This window comes from Primulina eburnea, chromosome 10 (assembly GCF_022965805.1).
Source record: "Primulina eburnea isolate SZY01 chromosome 10, ASM2296580v1, whole genome shotgun sequence".
Lineage (NCBI taxonomy): Eukaryota > Viridiplantae > Streptophyta > Magnoliopsida > Lamiales > Gesneriaceae > Primulina > Primulina eburnea.
This window is the reverse complement of record NC_133110.1, coordinates 3,078,019-3,097,528: the sequence shown is the minus strand read 5'-3', so window position 1 is coordinate 3,097,528 and position 19,510 is coordinate 3,078,019. Positions and strand designations below refer to the sequence as shown.

Genomic DNA, 19,510 nt, shown 5'->3' with positions numbered 1-19,510 from the left:
TTACAATGTCACTTTATTCAGATCTCAACTAGTGTTGTGATCATTTTTCTTTCAAAGGAATTGTTTTTCAGGTCCCTATACTTGATGTTCTGTTATACACGGTTCTTTCCATTGGATAGATGCATACAGCATACAGAATGGAACAAGCTTCTCTCATCTCCGTTTAACAAGAACTCTAGATTTTATGCTCCTTTCTGAAAGCAGCATCCCTCTACTCTGAGGATTCTTTTTCCTGTGAACTTTGTGGGATAGGAATGATCGAGTTCGAGGAAGAGGTGGTGTGAGAGGACAAATTCCGGGCAGTGCTCGCGGTAGAGAAGGTGGTACGAGAATATCTGCACAAGATCTTGATGCCGATTTGGACATGTACCATGCAGCTGCAAAGGAAACAAGTTAGATCTAATCATTCATCACCCGATTTTTAATGAAGATTTAGATGATTTCTCTTAAACTTTAGAAGGTGGGACCAGTCCTCTTGGGTCTAAATAGTTAATCAATTTTTGGTTCTATAAATTCGATTTCTCATGTACATGTATTCATTCTAGGTTTACTGTCCTGTTTATTGTAGTTATTGCTATGTTCTAATCTTGCATGCTTTGGAAATCCTGCTCCCTTTGGCTTCTGCTAACTGTTAATGAAGACATAAAATTGTTTGGTATTTGTTCAGATAGATCGAAGCAGGCTGGAACGTTTTTCAATTCATATTTGACAACAATCTCCAACATGTTTATTTTCAAATCAACATTTGGGTCTTAAATATTTTGTTAAGCTATTAGTCTGTTACGTGTTTATTAGTTATTTTAAACAAAGACTTGAATTCAGATTGGTCCATGACTGCATGTGAGCTTTGTAAGTTTTACATTTATCAAATATTAGTTAAGATACGCAATGATCCAAACTCAAATTTGGCACAAAAAACATTTGTACATCTTCGAATTCAGTTTGAGTCCGATAATTAAAAAACAAAACGTATCATGTTTGTATCGACTCAAAGCTCTTAAACCGACTAGTTTGTATCAATATATCCCTCGCCCCACACGATTTGGACATAACAGGAGCAGCATAACAAGCAATGAAGTTGAAACGGAGAATGAGCATCTGACTGTCACACACTAAATATAACGCATGCAAGATAAGTCAACATTCTAGCAACTCAGAAAGACTAATCGATACAGCATTATGTTCAATCATCTGATTGCATACATATACATATATCAGAAAACCATGCCAGCTATAATAAAAAGAACAAGAATAGACAACCATTAACATATCCTCCATGCAATGAGATTGAAGCTTTGACAGGCGAGCCAATTCAAGCCACGGAAAGTGGAGTTGCAAGAAGCCAAACAAGCTTTAGGATGTACGACGCACGCAATGCGCATGCATGCTCCATATCGAGAGGTCCTACCAAATGAAGAAGTCTTCTCATTCTTCCAAAAGGAATATGTAATTTTACTCTGTAATAAGCATGTTTGACAGAGACGTTCATAGAAAACTAGAAAACAAAGTCTGTATGCTCCATTTCGATGCTTGCAGGAGAGGCTTAAAGATTATAATCCACATTATTTAAAAGATTCAACCTTTTTACAGGTAAGTCAAACACTCATATGCTTATTAGTAACGTTCTTAGGGAGGCATGGGATAAAGAATTTCAACCAGAATCGAGTCCTAAGGCCTTGGCTTCAACCTTCAACGATCTCAGGCATTGAATTGTTTTATCAATAAAGGCAACTGGATTGTTATCTTCTAAATTTGGGAATGTGCTCTGCAGCATGCTCAGTGTCTCCTGTATTCTCACTTTCCTTTTGTTGCTAGACAAGGAACCAAATTCTTCTGGATTAAGGTTATCTCTACAACTGGATTCTGTTTCATCATCCAAAGTAGTGCATTCATAGGTTTTTAGATAGCCGCAAGTGTGCTTTAGAATTGGTAAATCGTATCTTCCATCCAAAAGCTTCTGCCTTTTCGTTGGCCCAGTAAAACTGTCAGCCTCTTCACCTGATTCTTCAACCATTCGGTTGTCGGTCATTGTACTAGGTGAACGACCTGTGCTCATTTCTTCATCATCCTTCAAATAATCGCTGTTGCTATCTGAACACAGCAAAGCAATCAATTCCTCTGTGTCTTCACGAATTTCTTGCTCCATATCATCTTGTGGGTGATTTTCTATTCGTTCATCATTCATAATGGGATTCACAGGATTGAAAATTTTCATGGGTTCTTCCTCAATTTGATTGTTATATGTAGAGGGAGGAGGCTTGGGAACCAAACAAGCACCATATTGAATGGGATTCTCCATAGTTGAACTATATACCAAGGTAGTTTTATCAGCAGATCGATCAAATACAAGAAATCTCTTCTGAGGAGGTGGAGCAAAATTTTTTGGGCTTCCTTTTGGTCCGAAATGAATGGTGCCTGAAAGAAACTTCTCTCTGGATGCAGAATATAATAGGGGAGTAAAGCTTGGATGTAATTGATGCCAGAGGTGAAATGAGTTAGGTGCATGAGAGCCATTTAGTTCGATTGCTTTCAACTGTTGCATTTCAGAAGATGGAAATGAGGGGCCGGTTCTCAACGTAGGATGCTCAACAGAATAAAGTTTCCTGCAAGCAGGTTCGGTATTTGGCACGCCGATATCATATGAAGAACCCAACGAATTATAAAGAGACCAAGATCCAGAGTCCTTATCCATAGAAGCCTGGTAATGAAACTACAGTTATAAGAAGCATCAATCAAATGAATAAATGTAAGAGTCCCTGAAGATACAGACACACAGACGTACCAGTTTAATGACGCCAATGTGAAACTGATAGCTCGTCGTGTCTTAGAGCAAAAGAAGAGACACAATATAAAAAGAAATTTGAATGCACATGAAAGAAATCAGTCTACGTAACAGGTTTTAGCAGTTGGCGGAAATACTCAGCCTGCAATATGACAAAGAAACTCACTGTTATTGATTCTTGAAACATATTACAAAATAAATTGAATTTCAGAGTGTAGGAATTTATGTATCATCAAACCTGACAATCTTGGAGGGGTTGAAAGCATGCTAGAATTCTAACTATGATGGTGGCACATCCAGAAATTCCATTCTCGTGTTTCAATGCCCGAAATCTTGTCTGACTAGCAGCTTGGCACACCATAACTACTTATTCCCAGCCCGTTCACTCAATATAGAAGTAAATACAAAACCAGAATTTATCGAAAGGGTAATTACTTTAGAGGTATAGCAGAAACATTCAGCTTATAAGGAATACATAACAAGGAATGACGATAAAACGAGACCGCCCCATGGGAGTAGATAGATATTTCCAAGATAAATAGCGGATCAGTGAGTAAAGAATACCGTCAACTTGATTGATTTGATTTTACAGAATAACTCAGCAGTACAAGTTCAAGGAGATACTCTACCGAACACATCGATTAAAAGACTATACCACCGCATACTATGTTTGCCGTGATTGAGGCCAATCTCATTGAACAAGAGATCCCCTGCCAAAGTTTATAGATACATTACGTTCAGAACCATGTTATATGTCACATTCAAATATTAAGTATAATATGGATACCATTCCAGACTCGAAAGGAATAAAAGCTAGAAGAGGTACACAAAGCTTTGTGTATTAGATGTAAGATCTGTGTATCGTATACTCCTTTTTTCCTAAGTATCAGACAAGAACACTGCTACGACAGGCCGATACGTCTTTGACACGGACAGAATACGTTTTCTGAATACGCTTGGGCGAAATTGTAAATAGTAAAAAGTTTTAGGGTTAAATTGAAACCAACAAAATTTCTAACACCGTCGCCGCTCACTTCCCTTAGCCGCCGTCCTGCGTTTCCTGGCCAATTTGTTGCCGCTGCTTCTTCTTAATTCACTCCTCTGAATATTTTTGCTCAAACGATAGATGCACATCGTATATATTAGATACAATACGTATCATATTTTATATTTTCAAAATTTATCGTCTTTCAATACTATACCCGTATCACGCAACATAGTGTAATATATAATTTGCTTCTCTCCATTTATAGTGCACCAAAAACCACAAGCAAGTAAACGCCATCTCTCTTTAAGTTAATCACAAGGAAGATTCATCAATCAACCAATCATATTAATAAGAAAACTTAAACTGATCATTGAATTTATAAGTAATTTTTCTAAAAATTCAAAATTTCCCATGGATTCTGCTTTGCCCATCTCAAATCCCCACAAAAGCACAATCTATAAAAAAAATATTGTATAAAGCAAGGATTCCTAGTCCCGAACAACGATAAAAAGAGCAACTGAACATCATATTATTTCATCCTACTCGCTAATTTTTAGCAAGAAACGTCAAGAAAACATTTCACAGTTAAGACAAAACTCTCCAGCTGAAACAAATGAAAAGAAAGACTAAAGATTCTAATATAGTACCAGAATTACCGAAATCTCAGCACCCAGAAATGCTTCTAGCCTTCAAAATACCAAAACAAATGAACCCAGATAAAAAAAAACACCAAGATCGAGAACCTCGACAACTTCAAGCACAGATCTTTCTGAGTGGGAACAAGTTGGAGCGAACGAATGAAGAAGACACAGTATCCGCGAGCTTGGATACATAAATATACTACACTTATATATATACAAAACTCCGAAATGAAATGAATTATTACTTCGAATTCAATAAATGTGCTATTGGGGCAAACGTGTGAACAATCATGCGCTGGTTGGCTTCGTGTGCCGTGCTTGGTGTAGTTTGGTGGACCAGCCGGTGGTTGTATCATCCACTAGTGTTCTCCCTTTTTTATTTTCTATGATAACTAAAACTTATGCTTTTTAATATTTTAAATTAAAAAATAAACCACACAGAAAAAAAATTAACCCTGATATAATCACATATCATATAAAAAATTATTATATGCATAGTTAAACTTTGATATTAAAATTTAATATAAAAATGTTTGTATAATATAATTTTTAGGGGAAGAAAAAGAGAGAGAAGAAATACTCATTTCACTCCTCCATTGATAAAGCAAATAAATGGTCATCAAGATTAAGCATCCTATGCTTACAAATAATTCATACCTTGACCATTCAAACTATAAATCATAAAATCCATACACCATATATGATCACCTTTACCTTTTTTTTTTCCTTTTTCCTTTTCTCTTTTAATGATATACTTTAAACATTTTGCATCTAATTTTATGGTCCAACAACAATATGTGATATAAGAAGGTCTCACGAGTCAATTTTACGAGACATATATTCTATTTGAGTCGCTCATGAAAAAAATATTTTTTTATACCAAAACGTAATATTTTTTATTGTATATATCAACATAGATAAAAAATTATTTCTATAAATTTTATTTTTTATTACACAAGTCATTTTATATAAGAGCTATTTTTTTTAGCAAAACCAATCAAACTTCATTAGTTCAAAGAAGAGTTATTACAATTTTTTTTAAAAAAACAAAGATTCATAAAGACAGGAGCATCGTAGAAAAACATGGACGAATTGGTCGATTTTGTAAGTGTACAAGCAACCACGAAATAATTTATATGCTTTTTTGTATATAATTTTTTGGATTATAAATGTTTATATAGCAACATAGCTTTCACATGGATAGTAAAAACAATTTTTTATATTCTCATGTATTTCCCATATTAATAATTATTTCTAAAATAAGGGTTATTTAATTTTTACTTAATCATTTACCTCTTCATTTATACACTTTATTAATGGTCTTTATCTATTTCAAGCTACTCTTTCATTATAGTTTTTGTAGTGGTGATTTAAATTTTACTCAAGTAACTTTTATTTCTTCTTCTTTTTTGGCACTATGTATGCCCATTTATAAGTTACATTTTTTTTTGTATGTATTTGATTATTCCATTTTTAACAATAACAATAAATAAAATAAATTACTAAGGATTTCGAAACTATATATTTTCGTCGCATGCGCTTATAAAACATAGTTTTCTCTGCTATTTAAAAAGTATATTTCAAATAAATTTTCTATAATAGAATAAAAATAATATATTTAACATAGTTAGTGAGCTAAATGGGTCATCCATTAAGTAAATCTAGGAAAAAGATAATGTATAATTATTATTTTTTATAGTCAGAAATATTATAATTTAATACAAAAAATGGATCGGCTCAATCCGTGAAACCATAAAATAAAAGACTTATTATAATATTAAATTCATGTGCCTCTTGTTTGGAGTGGAGGGGACAATGCATAAGCATACATAATTATAAGTGTGATTATTATAATTATTGATAATATTTTATAACGATTATATAATTTTGCTTGATTTAAAAATTAACTTAATATTTTTTAAAAACTTCGAAAACGAATTTGTTGTAGCGACATATATATGATTCGGACCTTTTTTTAGTTCGATTATATTATTATTTCATATATATCAATTTCACCCATAAATATTAATAAGACATTTCATGATATTATATTGATAAGATTTAGACCCTTTTTTTCCCGACACTATCATGTTACGAGACTGTGACCATGAAATTAAAGACAGCCTTCTGTTCTTATTTCGGCCGTGGTGCTAAATATGCGTACAATTGTATTAAAAAAATAATAGTTTTTTTCTATTTTTAAAGGAAAGTGACGATTCTTTTTTAAACATAGAATGGAGTAATGGGGCCAACTTAAGTTGAAATGACATATTGTAGGAGCCACCGAGTTGTGACACCCTTTTCGGGTTAGAGTTGGAGATTAAACTGGCACAATATGATATTTTTTTAGTTTTAAAAAATTCGATATTCAAAATATAAATTGATTTTATTTACCTTAGAATGATATTTCTCAGTCTTAAATTTAGGACAAGTCTTATATTCGAGATCTAATTATAACAAAATGGGTATTCAGACCAAAAAATAAATTGAATCATCTTTTTCACTAGCAAGTTAACTCCATCTTAAACCCAACCCCCATTTGGATGTTATAGTTTTAATAATGCATGAATTCTGCAATAAGTTAAAAATGGCTGTAGTAATTTTATAATGCATATTGGGGCCAACTGTGTGTGCCCGCCTCCGCCGGTGCCATTATCCCACGCTGGAACGTATTTGGTGTACGTAACATTAATAATATGCACGCGAGGGCGTGGAGGTTAAGGTCTTTAGTAGTGTGGGAATGAAATATCAACTTAAATTCAAATTTTTTCTCTTTATAAAAATACAAAATTTATCGATAAACAATATTGATACATTTTGAGCTTATATAACACGTTACTTAGTTGTATATATAAAACTAATTAAAAAATTTATACCATAACATTGTGATGTGTAATCCCGAAAACATTTATATAATTGCATGTTATCCAAAAACATTAGCTTTGAAGTAACGACTACAACGCTTGGAATGTTACGAAATAACATACAAAACAAATAAAAGATGCATAAAACGATGTGTCAATAATGCACCGTAAAAAGGGCTTATTGTTCCGCTCTTCAGCCTAATATTTATAATTACTTTCATCTCCTTTCATTTCACTTTTCGTTACTCCACTCAAGACACATGAACAAGTGTTTTGACAAATTATTATCCATAAACAATATTGATACATTTTATGGGTACTTAACGATATAAGCATTATTAAGCAATATTACAATCAGTAAATTTTTCCATGGATTTCACGGAAAGATGTGAAATAGGCTGAGTTTGGAGATTTTTCAAACTCTCCGAAATTATCAATGCTAATGATCCCACTAGTTACTTCATTATAATTATATGATTTCACCATTTTTTTTTATTAAAACCATGAATTACAATAATATATTGTTTCACGAACAGCTTAGTTTGTTTAAATACCCTAATGACACCATAGTTTGGCATCACTGTAAATAGTGATCTGAACTGATACCAGTATGGGCTTGTACAGGGCCCAAAGAACCCAGACCCAGGTCAATTTGAGTATCTGGAATTGCGCAATTTGTACCTTCATTAAACTGAGTAACAACCCTCTAATAAACAAGTAATTATCTTCAAAGCGACCAACATCTGTAGGAAAACCAAACATATTCATCAGAAAAACATAACATGTTCTTGAGCCCAATAGACTAACTCCCCAATTCATCAAGTAATCAACTAAATACGAAAGCATACACACAATCAATTAGAACTCGGTAGTAAATTCATTCTGCAAGATTTTTGTTCAATTTGAAGATATAAGACTAAAGAAAATGTGCACACAGATTTAATTGGTTCGGCCACAAAGCCGAAACACATCCAGAACACAAAACCCAGATGACTAACTAATACACTGATCACCCAATTGCATCAGATTACTACTGCAGCTCTCATTCTAGTAAAACAAGATAAATATATCAACTACGGTAGAAACCATATGGTTATTGATATAAAAAATGAAAGTGAATCGTATGAATTCAAGACAATTCATAGAGTTGGGAATGGAAAATGGGCCATAGTTTAACTAACCTCGGTTGATTTAAGGACGCCCCGAAGCTCATCTGTAGATCAAGTACTGTAATTCCATATCTTTCATCCTAGGACTTCGAAACACACAAATAAAGAACCTGATCGTCGATATATCTAGAAAAGCTGATTATATGTAAAATAAGTATGTGTAGGTCAATCTGAACGCATTCAATATATAACAGAGAGATTCGAAATTTCATTTAATTGCACAAAACGAAGATTTTCCGATACAAACAGATTCACCACTAACGAAACACTATTCCAATAGGTAACCATTTTAATTCTGCACATGTTGATAAAATCCCAACCCTATCGAAAAATAGCCTTAACACAAATTTCCTAACCCAAGGTCCTTATCCACCGAAACCATACAAGGTACGGCCCTGCCTCTTCAAAGCATAAACAACATCCATGGCGGTGACGGTCTTCCTGCGAGCGTGCTCGGTGTAGGTCACAGCATCGCGAATGACATTCTCCAAGAAGATCTTGAGGACTCCACGCGTCTCCTCGTAGATAAGCCCACTGATGCGCTTAACGCCGCCTCTACGGGCCAGTCGGCGAATTGCCGGCTTGGTGATGCCCTGTATGTTATCTCTCAGCACCTTACGATGCCGTTTTGCTCCGCCCTTTCCCAGACCCTTGCCCCCCTTGCCACGACCTGACATTTTTGCAAAATTACTATTCAACGGTTATCTGAGAAATTCTGTGAACTTGTGCATTCGAAGGTGATAACGAGCTTATATAGAGGTGGAGGGTCCAAATTCCTAAAAGGTGCGACGTGCGTTGGATACGCCTTCAATCGACGGTTGAAGTTGTGATCCGCGTGTTTTTATTATATGCTACATGGACCGTCGATAAGGTACGAGATCAATGGACCTATTTGTTTTTGTCCCGGATAGTGGTTTTGCCGGGAGACGATTTTTATTTTAATTTTGTTAAATCAAATGCACTTGCTAGCAAACCAAATCAAACTGTTGGTTTGAATTTGTTTTTGGTTAACGATGATTTATATTTGTTTTTAGTTAATCAAATAAAAAATTGTTTGATTCAAGATATTTTTTTTAAAAAATTATTCATTGGTTTACGCAAAAATAATAAGAAATTGTAGACTTCTCAATTATTTAAATACACAAAAGCTTGTGATGCCTGAGTGACTGATTGTTAAATTTATTTTTGTGTTTGATAAATACACTTAAAAAAATTATTTTTGTAATTCATAATTAATAGATATGCTTTAAAAGAGCTCCAAACTTTAGTTTTTTTGGATGATGAAATTCATTAGTCACTCCATGATGAATCTAAATTGATATCATATTGATACCGTGTGATCGATTTTTGGTCATAAAGTGGATCCGATCCGATTGACTTGTTTTCGTCGAGCATTGGATGATGTGTCCAATACGATATGATGCTCATATAATTATGGTCAAAAGACCCTATTTTACCCGTATGTGTGGTTGACATGGATGTAGCATATATCTATGATAATTGTTATCGAATTGTGATTGACGATGATAATAATACACATGTGATTATTATTGTTGGTTTTATGAAATAGGAGTATGTGTCATATGTATAACGATTTGAGTTTACTTATGATGTTGTGATGTGTTTTTCAATTGACTCGTGATTCTTCATCTGATGCTCAAAATTTGTTTAATTTTATGTATATGATAAAATCTAATATATATTTATTTAGCCAGATCAAATAATGTTTATTTATAAAACTAAAGTAAAAGTATTATCGGAGAAAATATGAACAAACATTATTTTTTATATTTATTTTATAATAATAGCAATAATATAATAAGCAAACCAATATTTATTGTGGTGATAAAAATAATAACTAAAAGTTGTAACATTAGAGCATACACATTAGTGTTTCGTAGTGTTCAAACTGACGTCGGTCAATGTATTCACACTACAGGGAAATATGAAATGAATCTGGCACCATTTAATATTTTCCGCAACCATCTAACGGCTACGAATGATTCAATAGGTTTTTCGAACATTCTGGAACGCGGAAATGCTTAGAATCTCGTATAAATATTCTCACATCCCGCTGAGGCACTCACAGAAGTAACCCTAATTTCTACGGACGGCGATTTTGTGCTCGTCTTTTGTTAGTTCGCGATTTTTTTGGGGTGAATTTATCCAGATCTAGAATAGCGAGAGGCTGCAATGGCAGGGAAAGGAGAGGGTCCGGCGATCGGAATTGATCTCGGAACGACGTATTCATGCGTCGGCGTTTGGCAACACGACCGCGTTGAAATCATTGCGAACGATCAGGGTAACCGGACGACGCCTTCTTATGTTGGTTTCACCGAAACCTGAGAGGCTCATCGGTGATGCTGCCAAGAATCAGGTGGCAATGAATCCGATTAATACTGTTTTCGGTAAGATCTGTTTTAAAACTGATGATCTTCTTTTCTTGAAAATGTTCTGTGTTTCAATGGATATTTTTGCAGATCTGATTTCTCACGTTGATTCTCGATGTCAGTGTATCTTTGTTGGATATGCTTAGTCTCTTACTGCGCGACCCGGATTGGTTTTAAAATTAATTTTTTGTGGTCGGCTGCCTCTTTATCTATTTTACGTTGATTATAGCTTTATTTGAGCTAAATTTCCATTGCTGAGTTCAAATATATACGATTAGACTTCATGATTTGTTGTAGGTTATATTTTGGGTAAAGTTCTTCCAGTAGTTTATGGTATTCGATTACCAACCTTGGTAAAGCCCTAGTTTTTCTTTGCCGAAACTAGATCCATTGTGTTGTAGATTTTTTCTAGCTCGTGTATGTATTGACGTGTTGATCTCACCCCAGTAATCTATTATTATGTTTTTAAATTAAATGGATACAAAGTACTTTATTCTGGTTACGATCACTTGTAGTTTGAACCTTAATGTTAGGAGCATTGGCCGGAGGATTGTGGTTGAATGAGTTGTTTGCAGATGGTGACAATATATGAATATTAAATTTAGGTTCTAAGTGGTTGTTTGTATTACAATAGCCTCATCAACCATTTCCATCCGATGCTTTTTGTTTCCCACCTTCTTAAGGACAGGTTATGTTGATATTTGCACTAAACTCTTTGGCCTTCTGTGTTTTATTCCATTTTACTGTGGTTTGTACTTTCAATCTTAATGTTGATTTTATGCACCTGCCAGCTTTAAAATAATGCTTTCTTTATGCTTGTTTAGATGATATTGTAATTGGTATTTTTTCACCGGGTTGTGTGTAATTGCTATTCTATTTTCTATTGTATAAGATATGTCAATTGAAGTTTCATTTTGATGCAATAAATGCTCTTGCTTTTCTTTTTTGCAGATGCAAAGAGGTTGATTGGCAGGAGATTTTCTGATGCTCCAGTGCAGAGTGACATCAAGTTGTGGCCCTTCAAGGTTGTCGCTGGACCAGGTGACAAGCCCATGATTGTTGTCAATTATAAGGGTGAAGATAAACAATTTGCTGCTGAGGAGATCTCTTCCATGGTTTTGATTAAGATGAGGGAAATTGCTGAGGCATACCTCGGTTCCACTGTTAAGAACGCTGTGGTCACTGTTCCGGCATACTTCAATGACTCTCAGCGTCAGGCAACAAAAGATGCTGGTGTGATTGCTGGTATCAATGTTTTGCGTATCATCAATGAGCCCACAGCTGCAGCTATTGCATATGGTCTTGACAAAAAGGCTACCAGTGTTGGAGAGAAGAATGTCTTGATTTTTGATCTTGGCGGTGGAACTTTTGATGTTTCTCTTCTTACCATTGAGGAGGGTATATTTGAGGTGAAAGCTACTGCTGGTGACACTCACCTTGGAGGTGAAGATTTTGATAACAGAATGGTGAATCACTTTGTCCAGGAATTCAAGAGGAAGAACAAGAAAGACATCAGTGGTAACCCACGAGCATTGAGAAGATTGAGAACTGCCTGTGAGAGAGCAAAGCGAACTCTCTCATCCACTGCACAAACCACAATTGAGATAGATTCTCTCTATGAGGGTATTGACTTCTACTCCACCATTACGCGAGCCAGATTTGAGGAGCTCAACATGGATTTGTTCAGGAAATGTATGGAACCGGTTGAAAAGTGTCTGAGAGATGCGAAGATGGACAAGAGCTCTATTCATGATGTTGTCCTTGTTGGTGGGTCGACTAGGATTCCTAAGGTCCAGCAGCTGCTGCAAGATTTCTTTAACGGCAAAGAACTTTGCAAGAGTATCAACCCCGACGAGGCTGTTGCCTATGGTGCCGCTGTTCAGGCTGCCATCTTGAGTGGTGAGGGTAATGAAAAGGTGCAGGATCTTCTGCTTCTTGATGTCACCCCTCTTTCCCTTGGCCTGGAAACTGCTGGAGGTGTCATGACTGTGTTGATCCCTAGAAATACCACCATCCCCACCAAGAAGGAACAGGTCTTCTCCACCTACTCGGACAACCAACCTGGAGTTCTGATCCAAGTTTTTGAAGGAGAGAGAACACGGACGAGGGACAATAATTTACTTGGTAAATTCGAGCTTTCAGGAATCCCCCCTGCACCCAGAGGAGTCCCACAGATCACTGTCTGCTTCGACATTGATGCCAATGGGATCTTGAATGTATCAGCCGAGGACAAAACAACAGGTCAAAAGAATAAGATTACCATCACCAACGACAAGGGTAGACTTTCCAAGGAAGAAATTGAAAAGATGGTTCAAGAAGCGGAGAAGTACAAGTCTGAAGACGAGGAACACAAAAAGAAGGTAGAAGCAAAGAATGCACTTGAGAACTATTCTTACAACATGAGGAACACCATTAAGGATGAGAAAATCGCCTCTAAGCTCCCTGCTGCTGATAAGAAGAAAATCGAGGATGCAATTGATTCAGCAATTCAGTGGCTGGAAAACAACCAACTTGCTGAAGCAGACGAGTTTGAGGACAAGATGAAGGAGCTGGAGGGCATCTGCAACCCTATAATTGCCAAGATGTATCAAGGTGCAGGTGGAGAGGCGCCTATGGATGATGATGATGGCCCTGCTCCTTCTGGCAGCAGCGGCCCAGGTCCTAAGATTGAGGAGGTTGACTAAACATTCTTGCTCATATGCCAACTTTGCATTATGAGAGGTTTTTTGCATCATTATTGTGGTTAATTTTTGGCGGAGACATTGTTTTTTTTCCTTCTAAAATCATTATGCTTTGTGGGAGAGCATCTATCCATGTTGTGCTCTTCTTGTGAACGCCTATTTGAACTATCAGTATCCGCCCTCGCCTAGTAGTATCACCTTTGAAATTGTCGTCAACATATCTTCTGGAGTATCTCAAATTTTCAGTTAGACAACACACTATGCAAATTTGAAATTTTCTTTTTGAGTTTTGGTATAATTGAATTTGGAGAGAGGTTTTAGTATTTGAAAACATCAATCGGTATCATTTTTAGAATTTGACGAATAGAAAATAGAAGAATTCTTTGGACAAAGGAAGCTATTTAAGTGCCGTGGTCAGAAAATGCTCAACTGGACTTGCAGGTTGCGGCAGTGCCGGCATTTTAAATTAAGTTGATAAAAAAAAAGTAAAAAAATATACTTTTGAAGTTATATTTCAAAAGGCAGAGTTCCTTCAAAAGTTTCGATAAAATGTGAAGCACGAAGTTGATTTTTGTGCATTTTCTTTGGACGAGTGGACATAAAAAATCTCCCTTTTTTTTGGTTGGTGCATGTGCTTTTCCGTGGACAATGAAGCTATTGACCGTATTAATCTTAATACATGATTTTTATCCATTAATTTCAAGAATTTGCTCTTACAAAAAGCTATCTAATTTTCTTTACCGGCCATAATCTCCGATACTAATCTTTCACATCGAGAAGATATAGATAATAAGATCAAATATTTGGTAATCCGTCATTATTTTAGCTCATTGTCGTGCTCATAAGTATATAATGTCTCACTCAAATCACATAGCATTGAGTCAAGCACAAAAGTTGCAACCAACAGTGGCGGAAAAATCCCACAAAAGAACAAGAAAATTCGAGTCAGCCTTCCACAGTTATTTTTAATCAGATTTGAAGGCTATTACAAATTTCACTTCCCAGCCTCTATATTCTTACAGTTGCTTCAACTAACTTCAATTGCTAACCAAGTGTTGTGGAAACACTGGCGCTAAAAATTTGGTCGTCTTAAGTAGACCCCATCCCAATAAAGTAGCAAAGGCCAATATCTCTTCAACTAATTGTGTGTGTAATAATTATCTATATAATATAAAACAATGAAAACATGATTTTTGAGATATTATATGATTTAAAAGATTTGAATTGTATCGTTATTATAAATTATAATTTTTTAGTAAAATGACAAACGTTCGTTCAGAAAGTAAGAACGAACGCATTTCATTTTTTTTTATCACAAATTCTCAACCCTTGATGTCAATATCATCAAAATTTGATGTTTGATATCTTATTACACCTCAGAAAATGTCAAACATTAGGGGGGTTCGTATGAAATGTATTTTTCTTTACTCATAACCAAATGAGAAGAAATTTCCACCCAATCAATATTGTAAAAATATTCTGAAGAAGAATTTGAGATTAGCAAGCGTGTGTGAAATAAATTTTATGCATCGAATTTATGTAGGTTTTATCTGGTAAAATATTATTATGTATATATCTGAGTTGATGCTTCTGCAAATAATAATTAGGAGTCACGAGACAATTGGAAATTCTAAGATATCATGTATTTCATTTATTTTGGAGAATAAAAAATTGGTTGGAAGAAAATATAATAAAATTTCGGAAACTTGAATATAAAATTTTCCCATCATCAATAAGTTTATAAAAATGGGTTTTTGGTGGACGTAGGCTGCCAAAGGGCAAGTGATAACTTTCCCTAGTTGACTTCCAACCTACTTATCCAAGAGATGAGATTTTTAATTGCAATTTCTTCGAAACATGTAAACAATTGCCCTCCACATGCCATTTATTAAAAACAAATAAATTATGATCAAGATTCAAAGTATCGTCTCATGCCAAATCAATATTGTAATGAAAGAGTAACTACTATCACTGACAAAGATAGATAATAATTCATGGCAAAAATTTGGGTGTAATGGTCTCATGAGTCGTATTTTGTGAGACATAATCTTATTTGAGTCATTCATGAAAAAATATTACTTTTTATGCTAAGAGAATTAATTTTTTATTGTTAATATCAGTAGGATTGACCAGTATCACATACAAAGATTCGTGAAACCGTCTCACAAGAGACCTACTCAATTATTTAAATTATGAAATTTACACAACAAAAATACGATGAAACATGAGACCCTTTGTGGAATTTACATGATCCAGTAATATCATTTGCAAAATAAATTATAAGTTCTTCGGAAAAGCAATTACATCAATATCTCAATAGATGCATATTACCAACACAACATATATTATTTGACAACGAAACACATGTCATAAAATGCATACTTTGTTTCATTCATTACAACATATCAAGACACAAACAAACTAGAGAACAATGAAACGCTTATCTACATTGAACTTCGAATGTGAGAAAACTTTAGTTCAACGTAAGACCATTAACCCCGTGGTGGGGACGGACACATACACGGACTTCGTGTTCTTCTGGTCCTTCTCGTGGTTTTGGTACCAATATTTCGAGAACTGTGCCTGGTCCATCATAGTATGCTTCTATATTAGCATCTTCAGGGATTCGAGTTGAGAGTGGAATTTCCCGAACAAATTCTCCTTGAGGGCAATGGTCTGGCGATATATCTGTAAGCTTGAAAGTCCGGTTTTGTCTCTTGATAAATGGTGTGAGAGACGTACTTGTACAAGATAACTTGATAATCCCATGAGTGTGAGTGTTCCTCCAAGAAACTTTCACCCTTTGAAGGTCTACAAAAGGCAAGCTTATTACAATCAAATAACCTTCTTTGTCTTCGTAAATTGTTTTCGCAGCCGTAACAGGTCCATATGCACTTCTCAAAACCCCACTAACTTCGTTTAGCCACTGTGGTTCATTTTGGTGAACCTCTAAATCAGGAACTCGACCACGAGCATTCACTGGTAAATAGCAATCATCATTGTTCCCGTTAGAGAAGAAATCTTTCTTCCTTTTGTTGCTACCGGGTGATAGATCCATAACTTCCGCACCGTTGTGGTTGGAGGGCTGAGTCGACAAATTTAGCAAAGATCCATTAAGCAACTTCTTCGAGTGAGAATGCGTATCAAGCTCTGTATTTGGGAGATTTCTCCACGTGCTATAACCACTAGCTTCAGGTGGGAGTGTTAAGTTGAGGTTCCTTCCAGTCAGTTCCGTCCATCTTTTCCAATCATCTTCACCAAGACTCGAAAGATTTGGGGATGAAACAACCTCAATGCCATGAATACACTGAGGATTAGAAAGTCCCCTGTAATGCTTCCGTTGCATTTTGTGAGACCGAACAAAACCTTTGTCAACGCTGAATGGAAAGAGACGCTCTCCTTGGCGAGAGTGCCCATTCATATAACTCCGGAGCTGCATCTTCCCTAGAGCATTCTCAGGCCGTTCCTTGAAAACCCACATGTACATATTCTCCATATCATGTTGAACCATGAATACATCGAGCTGGATATCAGATTTATTGAAGCCAGACACTCCATTACCATCAGTTTTTATTTTCGCCTTTGATTTCTCGATCAATACTGGCTTAAAGTAAAAGCTAAAGAAGAACCAAGCACCCCAGATGCTATCGACCCTTTTTGCGTATTTCTTGCCATTAACTTTGGGAACACTATCAGCCTCATAAACTTGAGTTCCGAGTCCAACATCAAGAATATCACAATGTTCAGGGCTTATCTCAGCGGAAAAGGGTAAATTAATATCAGGCGGAAGGGTTAAAGCAACTTGGCGATTCATCTCGAGGTCTAGCTCTTCGTGTGAGGACGAGGCACTTGAGTCCATGGACAAGAGGGTTGAAGGGTGATAATTCTCCATTGACAAACCTGTCAAAAGATTGTCTCCTATCTCACAAACCAGTCTTTTCTCAGAGGGCATCCTTTATTTAGGTGGATTTTTTTATGTTACCCCAATAACGACAATTTGGACAGAAATCAAATCTTCACAAACAACTTAAACATTTCAATCCCAGCTGCAAACTCCACCCCACATCAAGATCCTAATTTTATTCATTCCCAAAATAAAGAAACAGAACACTAATGATAATACAAGAGAAAGAACAAAACAAGAAACCCACCAAAAGCCAACAAAATTAAGATCTTAGCATCCAAAATAAACTAAGAAAAATCTAGATAAAGACCACATCCAACCCTAAGCCAATAACCTTTTCTAACCCTCCACACAAAGGTGGAAGACATTTCATCAAACAAATCATATCCATTAGTCTAAACCTGAAAATCCCAGAAAGGAAAGATACACAATATGTTCCTCCTCCTTCCTGCTCTATAAAAACTTATGCATAATTGACTTAATTAATGCCGATCCTATGTACTCACAGTCTGTAATAAAATTACCAATCAATGAAGCCGAGCCCCAAGAAGAGCACCAAATCAGATGGGATCTTGGACGAACACCTTTTGGGATAAGCCTCCACAACCAAGAACCCACGCACACTCGGGCACATTGAAGAATTAACGGAGCTCAAGATCCTCATCTTCAGATTAATTTCACTGTATGATAATATAGATCACCCCTTCAACACACCAAAAGACTCGAAATTTTTAGCAACCCCTTGAAGAATTTTTGTCGACAGAGACGTGGAAAGAGAGTGAGGCAGATATCAATGCTGTATGTTTGGCAACCTGGGATTCAAGAACGGGTCTCTGATTTATACGTGTGGTGGCGCTTCAGTGGGGAAAAAGAAGAAGCAGAATTCTCCTTTTATGCTGTAATAATTCATCCATTTTTTTTACTAAGAAGTTAATAAAAAGAATTCTAAAAGCTGGATTTATATACACGAAAATTTGTAGCAATTTATTAAAAAAAGTTTCAAAATTAGTTATCGAACTCATAACATAATCTGAAATTAAATTTTGTCCATAATTTGTATGGATGGATTAAATTTCAAAGACATGATATTAAAAATGGGTGGGTCTAATGTGAAACCATCTCACGGATCTTAATATGTGAGACTGTGTCAACCATATCCATATTCACAATAAAAAGTAATACTCTTAGCATAAAAAATAATACTTTTTCATAGATAACTTAAATAAGAGATCAGTCTCACAAATACGATCCGTGAGACTGTCTCACACAAGTTTTTGCCATTAAAAATTTTCAAACTCGTTAAAACCATGGAGAAGGATTTTTTTTAACCTTAAAGCCAGTGGATAAGAACATGAATTATATGAGAATCTAAATCTAGATTTATGCTCCAAATTATTGATTTGATGAAATCGAACTTTGTTCTTTTATTATTATTTTTTTGGCATGACTTTTTTGTAGTTTGATGGTGAAATAGTTCAAACTTTAATTTAAAATTTATATTGTCTTAATTAAATTTTTTACTAGATAATTCAAATGTAAAATGTCTCTCCTATATACTACACTATAATATAAAAACAATAGGGACATTTTGGAAGGAGACTTTCAATAATGCATTAATTTATTCAGTCCTTCGAAAGAGAATTGTTGGGATGGAGTTTAGTAAAGGCCGCTTACTTTACATGTGTTGGCGTTCGTGTTTGAAAGATCTGAAAAATCTTGTGGGACGATTTCACATATCAATTTTGTGAAATAATATTTTATTTGGCTCATTCATTAAAAAAATATTACTCAATAAATCTTGGAAGCTTAAATTGAACTACCAAAAATCAAAATTCATACAACTAATTCATATTATCAATAAATCAAAACAATCTAATATCTATATATTATCTCGATCAATTTGAATACCAGACATCGTCTACAAATTTTTGAATTTAAACGCGATCTCGGATATACGATTTCTTGATGCCAAACACGCCCTTGACGAAATCCAAAGTGGATTATTTATTGTGAATTTTAAACTAGCTAGTCGGATGATTGATGACATGAGGAGCATCGTTTGATGGTAGTACTTGCAAGTTAATGGGGCTT

The 19,510-nt window shown here is 35.2% G+C and overlaps 3 protein-coding genes and 1 pseudogene across 3 annotated transcripts; 1 reads left to right on the top strand and 3 right to left on the bottom strand.

The window, feature by feature from the left end:
* Positions 1-1,119: 1,119 nt before the first annotated feature.
* LOC140842521 (transcription factor bHLH143-like) lies at positions 1,120-2,692 on the bottom strand. The gene has a single exon (XM_073210484.1). It carries the CDS (start codon positions 2,690-2,692, stop codon positions 1,652-1,654), a length of 1,041 nt encoding a protein of 346 aa, XP_073066585.1. The 3' UTR covers positions 1,120-1,651.
* Positions 2,693-8,641: 5,949 nt separating this feature from the next.
* LOC140842522 (histone H4) lies at positions 8,642-9,178 on the bottom strand. The gene has a single exon (XM_073210485.1). The coding sequence runs from the start codon at positions 9,119-9,121 to the stop codon at positions 8,810-8,812; it is 312 nt and encodes a 103-aa protein (XP_073066586.1). The 5' UTR covers positions 9,122-9,178; the 3' UTR covers positions 8,642-8,809.
* A 1,339-nt stretch (positions 9,179-10,517) lies between these two features.
* LOC140842520 (heat shock cognate 70 kDa protein 2-like) lies at positions 10,518-13,731 on the top strand (annotated as a pseudogene).
* Positions 13,732-15,781: 2,050 nt separating this feature from the next.
* LOC140842519 (uncharacterized) lies at positions 15,782-18,324 on the bottom strand. The gene has a single exon (XM_073210482.1). It carries the CDS (start codon positions 17,465-17,467, stop codon positions 15,989-15,991), a length of 1,479 nt encoding a protein of 492 aa, XP_073066583.1. The 5' UTR covers positions 17,468-18,324; the 3' UTR covers positions 15,782-15,988.
* Positions 18,325-19,510: the final 1,186 nt, after the last annotated feature.